General features: G+C 38.4%; 1 protein-coding gene across 1 annotated transcript in view; it reads right to left on the bottom strand.

Annotated features, from left to right (window-relative positions):
- The window catches only part of PARP3 (poly(ADP-ribose) polymerase family member 3), a 43851-nt gene that overhangs the window by 30260 nt on the left and 1250 nt on the right, over positions 1 to 12341 (bottom strand). The window contains exons 2-6 of the mRNA XM_053721118.1: positions 9296 to 9520; positions 5774 to 5899; positions 5479 to 5673; positions 4911 to 5037; positions 197 to 420 (exon numbers count right to left, since the gene is read on the bottom strand). Coding sequence (XP_053577093.1) covers positions 197 to 420; positions 4911 to 5037; positions 5479 to 5673; positions 5774 to 5899; positions 9296 to 9505 — 882 coding nt within the window. The 5' untranslated portion in view covers positions 9506 to 9520. The remainder of the gene's footprint in view (positions 1 to 196; positions 421 to 4910; positions 5038 to 5478; positions 5674 to 5773; positions 5900 to 9295; positions 9521 to 12341) is intronic.

Below are 12341 nucleotides of genomic sequence, written 5' to 3'. Positions count from 1 at the left end.
ATTGAATATTATTCTATGCACCCTGGTCTGAAGTTATTGTTGGCCAGTGAGAGCGCGCTACTTGGGTCCATTATATATATATATATATACACACAGAGAGACTGCACAAGGTTATAGAAAGCCATTTGATGCATTACTGTATGTCAGCCAGAGGCACATAGGTAGTGTATATAAGTGACCATGGCAACATGTTTACCAGCAGCATGTCTTTCTTGGCCTGGACCACCTCCTTGCTGTCAATCACAGGGGGCGTACTGCGTCCAAAGTTGTGTGGGATTATGGTGTAGAATCTGGAGGCGAGTTCGCTCAGCTCATTCTTCTTTGCGCCTCTATCAATCGCGGCTTCCAGCTGCTCCAGAGCATCAAAGCCCTTTGCTATCTGAGCTTTGCTGAGCTTTCCTAAAGGCATCTTCTTAATATCTGTAATAAAACAACCAACTGTAAAATGCAACTTTACTTCCCAATGTTCAACTTGTGCAGCTTCCGAATGTGGCCCTGGGAAGCGCCATTCTGCTATTTATTAGTGGTAAAATGCAACACACAGTTATCTGGATTAAGATTAAGTAAATTAATAGCGGTGGGATTGACCGGGGCCACATTACATTTTACTGACATTTATGCTAAAAATAATACCTCAAAATAAAATTAGATTATAATAGGTTTTTTTTAGTTTAACCCCTTAACGACCGAGGACGTGCAGGGTACGTCCTCTAAAGGATGTCAGTTAACGACCAAGGACGTACCCTGCACGTCCTCGGTGTGGAAAGCAGCTGCTCGCTCCCACCTGCTTTCCGGTTATTGCAGCGATGCCTCGATATCGAGGCATCCTGCAATAACACTTTCTGGCCATTCGATGCAGAGAGAGCCACTCTGTGGCCCTCTCTGCACCGGACATCGATGGCCGGTATCGTTGGTGGGTGGGAGCCGACTTGGGAGGCGGGTGGGCGGCCATCGGTGAGATGTGTAAGGTGGAGGGGGCGGGATCGGAAGCGGAGCCGACGGGGGCGCACATGGGTGCGCGCGCGTGCACGGGGGTGGCGGGCGGGCGCGTGCACGGGGCGGGAGCGGGTGGGAACCGCTACCTTACAGAAAAAAAGTTAAAAGAAAAGTGTTAAAAAAAAATTAAATAAACTATATTTTTAAAGCATCTAAGGGATCTGGAAGGGGTGGGGGGTTGGTCTTGGGGGGGGAAAGCTACACTACAGAAAAGGGACATTTTTTTTAAAAAAAAAAAAGCATTTTTTTCACTAAACTGGGTACTGGCAGACAGCTGCCAGTACCCAAGATGGCGCACATTAAGTCAGAGGGGGAGGGTTAGAGAGCTGTTTGGTGGGGGATCAGTGAGGTTGGGGGCTAAGGGGGATCCCTACACAGAAGCATATGTAAATATGCTAACAAAAAATGCACAAAAAAGCCCAAATATACCTTTTATTTTAGTACTGGCAGAGTTTCTGCCAGTACTTAAGATGGCGGGGACATTTGTGGGGTAGGGGAGGGAAGAGAGATGTTTGGGAGGGATCAGGGGGTCTGATGTTTCAGGTGGGAGGCTGATCTTTACACTAAAGCTAAAATTAACCCTGCAAGCTCCCTACAAGCTACCTAATTAACCCCTTCACTGCTAGCCATAATACACGTGTGATGCACAGCGCCATTTAGCAGCATTCTAATTACCAAAAAGCAACGCCAAAGTCATATATGTCTGCTATTTCTGAACAAAGGGGATCCCAGAGAAGCATTTACAACCATTTGTGCCATAATTGCACAAGCTGTTTGTAAATGATTTCAGTGAGAAACCTAAAATTGTGAAAAATTTTACGTTTTTTTTAATTTGATCGCATTTGGCGGTGAAATGGTGGCATCAAATATACCAAAATGGGCCTAGATCAATACTTGGGGTTGTCTACTACACTACACTAAAGCTAAAATTACCCCAAAAAGCTCCTTACATGCTCCCTAATTAACCCCTTCACTGCTGGGCATAATACACGTGTGGTGCGCAGTGGCATTTAGCGGCCTTCTAATTACCAAAAAGCAATGCCAAAGCCATATATGTCTGCTATTTCTGAACAAAGGGGATCCCAGAGAAGAATTTACAGCCATTTATGCCATAATTGCACAAGCAGTTTGTAAATAATTTCAGTGAGAAACTGAAAGTTTGTGAAAAAATTTGTGAAAAAGTGAACAATTTTTTGTATTTGATCGCATTTGGCGGTGAAATGGTGGCATGAAATATACCAAAATGGGCCTAGATCAATAATTTGGGATGTCTTCTAAAAAAAAATATATACATGTCAATGGCTATTCAGAGATTCCTGACAGATATTAGTGTTCTAATGTAACTAGCGCTAATTTTGAAAAAAAATGGTTTGAAAATAGCAAAGTGCTACTTGTATTTATGGCCCTATAACTTGCAAAAAAAGCAAAGAACATGTAAACATTGGGTATTTCAAGACTCAGGACAACATTTAGAAACTATTTAGCATGGGTGTTTTTTGGTGGTTGTAGATATGTAACAGATTTTGGGGTTCAAAGTAAGAAAAATTGTGTTTTTTTCCATTTTTCCTCATATTTTATAATTTTTTTTATAGTAAATGATAAGATATGATGAAAATAATGGTATCGTTAGAAAGTCCATTTAATGGCGAGAAAAACGGTATATAATATGTGTGGGTACAGTAAATGAGTAAGAGGAAAATTACAGCTGAACACAAACACCGCAGAAATGTAAAAATAGCCTTGGTCCCAAACGGACAGAAAATGGAAAAGTGCTGTGGTCACTAAGGGGTTAAAGGGATAGGAAAGTCAAAATTAAACTTGTAAAGAATATTAAGGGAATTAAGCAGATTTGATAATGGAAGTAAATTGGAAAGTTGCTTAAAATTGTATGTTCTGTATGAATCCTGAAAGAAAATTAAGTTTCATGTCTCTTTAAGACATGCTTAGGAAAGTAGTTACTATTAAAGGGACAGTCTACACCAGAATTTGTATTGTTTTAAAAGATAGATAATCCCTTTATTACCCATTCCCCAGTTTTGCATAACCAACACAGTTATATTAATACACTAATAACCTCTGTGACTACCTTGTATCTAAGCCTCTGCAAACTGCCCCTTTATTTCAGTTCTTTTGACAGACTTGCAGTTTAGCCAGTCAGTGCCTGCTCCCAGATAACACTGTGCTCGTGCACGTGAAGTTATCTATATGAAATACGTGAACTAACACCCTCTAGTGGTGAAAAACTGTTAAAATGCATTCTGAAAAGAGGTGGCCTTCAAGGTCTAAGAAATTAGCATATGAACCTCCTAGGTAAAGCTTTCAACTAAGAATACCAAGAGAACAAAGCAAAATTGGTGATAAAAGTAAATTGGAAAATTGTTTAAAATGACATGCTCTAATTCTGAATCATGAAAGTTTATTTTGGCCTAGACTGTCCCTTTAATGAATTACTTCACCTGTATATACTACTTAAAAGGGACAGTCTAATCAAAATGAAACTGTCATGATTCAGATAGGGCACGTCATTTTAAACAACTTTCCAAATTACTTTTATTATCAAATTTGCTTTGTTCTCTTGGAATTCTTTGTTAAAAGCTAAATCTAGGTAGGCCCATATGCTAATTTCTAAGCCCTTGAAGGCCGCCTCTTATCTCAGTGTATTTTGTCAGGCTTTTTTTATATCTAGACAGCACTGGTTCATGGTCTAACCAAGTTACTTCTATTAGGATTAGTGGAGATATAGCGGTGTAGTTAAAAATAATTAAATAAATGTTTAAAAGTAAGGGACCGTCAAACACTTTATAAATAGGGACGTCCTCTATTCGTATTCCAGTAGTCAAATGTGAGAATACAACGCCCTTGTTGCACAATAAAGGAATGAGAGGAGATGGGGTAAAAAATAAAGTGGGGTATTTACTAATTAAAGTATCCCATACCTTTAAAAGGGAAAGTCAACTCAAAAAAATGTATTGTTTAAAAAGATCCCTTTATTACCCATTCCCCAGTTTTGCATAACCAACAGTTATAGTAATATACTTTTTACCTCTGTGATTACCTTGTATTTAAGTCTCTTCTGACAGCCCCCTGATCACATGACTTTTTATTTATTTTCTATTGACTTTAATGTAAGCCAATTAGTGCTGTGTTGTGCACAACCCACGAGCGTGAACACAATGTTATCTATATGGCCCACATGAACTAGCATTCCCCTGTTGTGAAAAGCTAATAAAAAAGCATGTGATAAGTGGCTTAGAAACTGGCAGAAATTTTTAGGTTTAAAGGTTATAAAATATATTAATATAACAATGTTGGTTGTGCAAAGCTTGGGAATGGGTAGTAAAGGCATTATCTATCTTTTAAAACAATAACAAATTTTGTGTTGACTGTCCCTTTAAGGTTCCAGAGATAAGAGGTTTACAGGCTAAATTAATATTTCTATATTTTGTAGTTATCCTTAAACGATAAATATTCACTAAATAAGTCCCCCTCTAAGGTCACCCATATTTCATCTTGTGAGTGGAAGTTCCATTGCCAAATGCTAGATAAATTAATGGCATAGTCATAAAATAATTTATTTGGGACACCCAAACCACCACGGTCTTTGGGTCTGTATAATATTGATTTTTTAATTCAAGGTTTTTTGTGTCCCCAGATAAACTGATTTAGCAATGTCTGTAATGAGAGGAGGTAAGGTTTAGAGATGGGCAGTGGGGCGATTTTTGGCAGTATAGACATTTTATTAGCTGCTATTCTACCTATCCATGACGGGCCCAAATGGGAAAGCCAGGAGGAAATAGATGACTGGATCAATTGATGCAAACAAGCATAGTTGAGCCTGAAGATATCTGGAGGGTTGTTTTGCTAGAGTAATTCCAAGATATTGTATGTAGTGTCTCCAACTTTATTTCAGTTACCTAAATTCATGGTCTGCATGGCATCCTTAAACATGTCAGTGCTGAAAATTAAAGACATGAGATCCTGAGTGGCTTTGTCCAGGGAGCATGGGCGCACCTTCTTGGTCACTCCATCTACGGTGTCCTTCTATGGTAATTGGAGGAAAGAAGAAAGAATGATGAGTCAGAAAGGGAATAAATCTGGCAGAGATGTTCTGAACTGAGCCTATGTCCAGATGCTTATGAGGATGTAGAGGTGTCTGGTTGTAAGGGTGGGATCATGTCAGAAACTAATTAAAGGGATATGAAACCAATTTCTTTCTTTCAGATAGAGCATGCAATTTCAAGCAACTTTATAATTTTCTCCTATTATCAATTTTTCTTCGTTCTCTTGGTATCTTTATTTGAAAAAGCAGGAATGTAAGCATAGGACATGACCCATTTCTGGTTCAGCACCCTGGGTAGCACTTGTGATTGGTGGCAACATTTGTTGACCCTATGTCTCTCCCTCTCTTTTCTAAGAAATTGATCTGTCTCATGCCCTATTTGTCTCAAATAAAAGGGGTCTCATTTTGACTGTTCTCCTTACCTTGACAACAGCCTCTCCCATCTCATCGTCATCATCATGTTCAACCTCGATCATGGTGTATTTTCCTGGATGGGCAATAAAATTATTTTTCTCTGACCATGAATTCTTTGTCTTATCCTTAAACTTCTTCTCAAAATCTTTCTTAGCATCTTCCAATTTGGCAAATGGTGACAGCTTGGACATCCCAATTTCTCCCTGTAAGAACAATATCAAAGACTTCGGCTATAGCAACCAAACGGCCCCAAAGAAGAACCATCACTTACTCTACTAGCGCTTATTGACTGGTAGTACTCACCACACGGCCCCAACGGTTCCAGGTGAAGTAGCTTCCACTCTGATTGAGAAGCTGGATAATGTAAAACTTGTTGTTATTGTGGCCAATATTAGTTTGGTTTAACATGCAGTCATAATCTTCATATACCTAAGGAATAAATACACAGATGTGTCAGTGACTTTCCTGATAAGTAATTGTTCTTACGCTTCATTTTACGAAGATACTATGCTACACTTTTGTAAATACAGTGAAGGAAATAAAAAATGCCTGTGCTATGAATATGGCTAGTCATGTATAGGGTTTAACCAACCATGCAACAGTCACCAGTTTGTCACAGAAAGAATCAACCAACCATTTTCACCTTAACCCGTTTGTCACAGTCTAGCCACTCCAGGCAAGTCTGTGACTTAGCTCAGTAGGTGCAAGGGTTAACAAACTCTCTCGTCTGTACTAGACCTAGAAAAATGCCCAAACTCCCCTTTAAAGGGCCAGTCAACATAGTAGATCTGCATAATCAACAAATGCAAGATAACAAGACAATGCAATAGCACTTAGTCTGAACTTCAAATGAATAGTAGATTTTTTTTTCTGACCATTTTAAAAGTTATGTCTATTTCCACACCAATGTGACAGCCATCAGCCAATCACAAATGCATACACGTACCATGTGACAGCCATCAGCCAATCACAAATACATATACGCTTATTCTGTGAATTCTTGCACATGCTCAGTGGAAGTAAATTGGAAAGTTGTTTATAATTGCATGCTCTATATAATAGTTTAATTTTGACTTGAGTGTCCCTTTAATGCCACCCACACTAAAATCCCAAGGAAGAACCCAAATAATAAATCCAAAAGCACAATTTGGCAACCTAATACTGTACTAGCTTAGATATCTGTCTGAAGGGAGCTTGGCAAGGAAAGATGGTCACTTACGCTGTTTTCTGCAGCCTCCTGTGAAGAATGACAATATGATTTTGCTAAATTTACCATTAAATGGATATTTAAAGTGAATGTAAATTGTGATGCTAAAGTGCCCGGTTTTTAAAACTTTGATTAAAAACAGGGGCACTTTAATTCATCAATATTTTCATTTCACTCCTGTTGTGAAAATAAACTTACTTTTTTATCTTCACAGCAGCTCCAGCTTCCTCCATCTGTTTCAAAGCCTCTTCCTGGGTCTAAAATGAGGTATCTGGCTTCCTCCAATCACAGCAGTGAATCAGACTCTGAATCCCCCGGGGGGGAATCTGTGATTGGAGGATGACCTATCAATCATTTCTGACATCAGAAATGGCTTGTGAGACCGGAGGAAGCAGCAGCTGCTGTGAAGTTTAAAAGGTAAGGTTTTTTTTCACAACAGGAGTGAAATGTAAATTTTGATGAATTAAAGTGCCCCTGTTTTTTATCAAAGTTTTAAAAACCGGGCACTTAAACATCAAAATTTACATTCACTTTAACCATCAATGTTTATTTCAAGATTCATAAAGAGCATGAAATTTTAAGCAACTTTCTAATTTACTGCCATTATATTATTTTTCTTCATTCTCTTGGTATCTTTATGTGAAAAGGCAGGAATGTAAGTTTAGGAGGTGGTCCATTTTTGGTTCAGCACCTGGGTAACACTTGCTGATTGGTGACTTAGGAGCTGGCCCATTTTTGGTTCAGCACCCTAGGTAGCACTTACTGATTTGTGGCTACATTTAGCCATCAATCAGCAAGCACTACCCAGGTGCTGAACCAAAAATGGGCCAGCTCCTAAGCTTACATTCCTGATTTTCAAAAAAAGATACCAAGAGAGCGAAGGAATACAACACACAGAGAAAACCCAGCACTCACTTACAAGCTCTCAGCTAAGATTTAAAAGCAAAACTGGAAAGGTTAGTCACCGCATCTGGCCAAATGGGACAAGCTCAGGTACCACGTCAAGGGAAAAGAGAGCGAAGGAACAAATGTGGGTTTCATAACCCTTGAAATAAAAAATAAAAATGTGTGCGATCAGGTTTCTGACCAGAAAATTTAATTAATGCATTTTAAGATATGGCGCAATAAATACTGGGCCATGTAAAATATTTATAAATCAGCCCTAGTCCCCTTTAAATGTCCCTATGCCTTGTTGTATCAGTATCTGCACTGAAGGTAACCTGTAGGCAATGTACAGTTCCTGAGAAAGCAACAGAATTACTGAAACCCTCCGCTCTCTGCTCCGCAGTATGTAATTAGCATTGTTATGCTTCACAAACACAGCTTTTTTACAATAAATGTTTCAGTGTTATTGTGACCTTTATCTTCTTATTCCCAGCAGCAGGAACACTAGGGGAAGTGAGTGGGAAAAGACAAGCATATATATGATATGGACACACTTTCAAGATATAACTATGTTTAGTACCAAAAACAACAACTGTCGAAATTTGCTCCCAAATTGAACTGCACATGCGTGCATGTCCGTGGCCGTATGAAAGCACTTGATCAATTTCCTTGTCGAGATTTGCTACCCTCTCAGTGCGCACAATCCTCATTACATAATCACATGCCACACATTCCTTTTTTAAAAATGTGGAGTGCGCTTACGTAATTCTGAGCATGCGCACTGAGAAGGTATCAAATTTTGAAGGATAGGAAAAATCGACAGAACACTGGCTCTATAATTGTACCATATGTACCATACTTATATGATGCCCGTCTGCATGTTCTCATGTGAATTTTTAATCTGCTAAACTTTAATCTCTGATACAACTGACTCTTGGGTTTAGCCTGTAGTGTGCAGAGAATTGAGGGGCATTATTTTATTCTTGGACCCAGGCAGAACAATTTCTTGAATCGGCTCTGTGTGTCTGGGTGATCAGGGGCATGTACAGACATTTAAAGGGACATGATACTCATATGCTAAATCACTTGAAACTGATGCAGTATAACAGTAAAAAGCTGACAGGAAAATATCACCTGAGCATCTCTATGTAAAAAAGGAAGATATTTTACCTCACAATTTCCTCAACTCAACAGAGTAAGTGCTGTGTAAAAAGTTAAACTCAGCTGCTCGTAAAAAAAATAAAAATGAAGAAATGAACAGCAGCCAATCAGCTTCAACAGTGCTGAGGTCATGAACTCTTTTACTGTGATCTCATGAGATTTCATTTAACTCTCATGAGATTTCATAGTAAACTTCCTTAAACTGAATAGGTAAATAAGATGAGTGTGCACAAAGCTCACTCCCTTAGCTGTCCCGGGACAGAAATACTGATTTGCTGCCTAGAAATCCTTTACAATGGGAGGTGGCTACTGAGGAATTTCTGAGGTAAAATATCTTTCTTTTTTACATAGAGATGTTCAGGTGATATTTTCTAGTCAGCTTTTTACAGCTATGCTGCATCACTTTCAAGTGTTTCAACATTTGAGTATCATGGCCCTTTAAGAGGGAGGTTTAGATGATGTCCATTTTCACTTTATTAAACAGAACATATAAATGAAAGTAAGAGTCTTATATAAGGATGTCCGCCCCCTTAAAGCAGTGATAAGTCCAGGTCGCCCGTTCCTATACCCACCTCGGCTGATTGGCAATGGGAACAGGCAGAATCCACTTTTGCTTTCCCTTTCTTTCCAGCAGTTGCTTTCAGCGCCTCTGCAGCACTCTTGAAGCGGTCAGGGGCCTGAATTGGCTCCTCCTTAACCTCTTCCTTAATCTCTTTCTTTACCTTCTTTCCTTTTACAGAACCTTGTTTTTGGGCTGCGGCTGTTTTTCTTTTTGGAGGCATTTTGTGTTTCAGTGTCTTTAAAAAAAAAAATCAGAGATACAGAAATTATAGGGTTTTTTTTATTTTTATTAGTTTAAGAAAATATTTAATTCCACAGAGATTATGAAGTTTATTCCAGTACTACACAATTTTGTGGCACCATACAAATAAATGATAATAATAATACTGCATACTTAAAGGGACATCAAACCCAAAATGTTTCTTTTGTTATTCAAATAGAGAATACAATTTAAAACAACTTTCCAATTTAATAAATGTATCTACTTTGTTCACTTTTTATCCTTTGTTGAAAAGCATACCTAGATAGGCTTGTGAGCTGGGAGCTAAATGCTGATTGGTGACTGCTGGTTGGCTTAACAATATGTTCAGCTAGCTCCCAGTAATGCATTGCTGCTCCTTCAAGAAAGGATACCAAAAGAATGAAGCAAAATTGATAATAGGAGTATAATGTTAAGTAGTCTGCAAATATTTGTTCTATCTGAATTATGAAAGAAAAAAAGTTGTGTTTCATGGCCCTTTAAAGGGACAGTCAACACAAAAATTGTTATTGTTTAAAAAGATAAATAACCCCTTTACTACCCATTCCTCAGCTTTGCACAACCAACACTGTTATATTAATATATTGTATAACCTATAAACCTCTACATTTCTGCCACTACAGACAGCCTCTATCACATGCTTTTGTATTAGCTTTTCACAGCAAGAGACTGCTAATGATGTGGGCCATAGATAACATTGTGCTAATGCCCGTGGAATTATTTAAGAGTTAGCACAACACAGCACTAATTGGCTAAAATGAAAGTCAATAGATAATAAATAAATAGTCATGTGATCAGGGGGCTGTCAGAAGATGCTTAGATACAAGGTAATCACAGAGGTAAAAAGTATATTCATATAACAGTGTTGGTTGTGCAAAACTGGGAATTGGTAATAAAGGGATTATCTATTTTTAAAACAATAAAATTCTATTGTAGACTGTCCCTTTAAGAATGCTGCAGTTTTTCTAACCCCGCTATATCTTGCTTCATTGATTGGTTAAATCAGTGCAGTAGCTCATTTACATTTGGGTTCTTGATTGGCCACAGCAAAGTAGACAAGATAAACATATGTAAAAGCTTTCCCAAGGGGTTTGTCTGTACAGCAACAAAAAACTGCACACTTTTATAAAAAAAAAAAAACATTTCATGTAGAAGTTTGCAGTGATATATAGGTTGATATATACAAAATAATGTCCCTTTAAAAGGGATACACAAGTTGTATTTGAAATGTACATGGCTGTGTATCAAATAAGAAGTCATTTTGTAACCTGCATGGATTGGTAAAAAGACAGAATGATAACGTTTAACATATACATTAGCGCTGCGGAACCTGTTAGCGCTCTACAAATACCTGATAATAATAATAATCCTATATTATAAAAGAGAAGAGTTTGTCTGAAGCCGTCATGCGCAGTTCAGAAAAACTCTTGCAGCTGATCGCACGCGCACCCACCCGACAGCAGCGCGAGGACCGGGCAGCACAGCTGATCGCGCGCGCAGGAGAGAGAGGGAGAGAGAGGAGAGAGAGAGAGGAGAGAAGAGAGAAGAGAGAAGAGAGAGAAGAGAGAAGAGAGAAGAGAGAAGAGAGAAGAGAGAAGAGAGAGAGAGAGAGAGAGAGAGAGAGAGAGAGAGAGAGAGAGAGAGAGAGAGAGAGAGAGAGAGAGAGAGAGAGATATCACACAACACGGCCTGTGTCAACGGGCTTTAGGACTAGTAATAATAATAATAATAATAATAATACACAAACCGGACAATACATTTTCTAATTGACTTATTTTAACACATTTACCTTTTTTTCTTTTTTTTGGGGGGGTCTCGTTTGTTCATTAGGGCATACTGTGGTAGACTCAGCAGTGTGCACGTGTCTTAGGCACTACACGGCAGCTGTGTTCATAACAATGCTATACATAAAGTGCTCAAGACACGTGCACACTCCTAAGCCTACTTCAGTATGCTCTCATGGACAGGAGCCAAGTTTCAACAAAGGACAGCTAAAGAATGTGCTACATTTTATAATAAAAGCAAATCGCAAAGGTTTTTGGGACATGAGACCGACAATTTGTTTCAACTTTTGCTTTGTTCTCTTTGTTGAGGGAGCAGCAATGCACTACTGGGAGCTAGCTGATCACATCTGGTGAGCCAATGACAAGAGGCATATATGTGCAGCCAACTTCCAGCAGTGCATTGCCACTAATGAGCATACCTAGGTATGTTTGTAGGTTTTCTTTTTACAAAGGATACGAAGAGAACAAAACAATATGATAACAGAAGTTAGTGGAAACGTGTTTAAAAATACATGCTCTATCTAAATCATGAAAGTTTAATTTGACTTTACTGTCCCTTTAATTGTACGAGCTATTTAAATAATTTCAGCTTTTAATTTTTATTTTGACTTCCATGTCCCTTTAAAACAAGTATGTTTGCAAACACAAGTACACAGCACAAATGCTTATTTTATATCACTTTAACTTGACTGCCATTTATTGGATAAAATTACATGTACTGCAACTCTCACTGGCAGTGAAGGGGTTAAAGCCATTCATACACACCCTGCTCTGTTACCTTTGTCCCTGGAGTATCACCTGGATACTGTATATCAGACCAGTCTGTGCAGAATCAGAAGAACAGGATATGTGTACTATGTATAGTCACATGCTTTGAACCGGGGCCTAGTCTTCAACAACTCTTTATTTGTATCGATTTACAAAATGACACTAAATCTTATAGTATGTTATGTACAAATCTAAAATAGAAAGCATTTTGTTCATTCGGTTTACAAATAAAGATTTATTTTGTAA

Source organism: Bombina bombina, chromosome 7 (assembly GCF_027579735.1).
Source record: "Bombina bombina isolate aBomBom1 chromosome 7, aBomBom1.pri, whole genome shotgun sequence".
NCBI lineage: Eukaryota > Metazoa > Chordata > Amphibia > Anura > Bombinatoridae > Bombina > Bombina bombina.
This window is presented reverse-complemented; position numbering and strand designations above follow the sequence as displayed.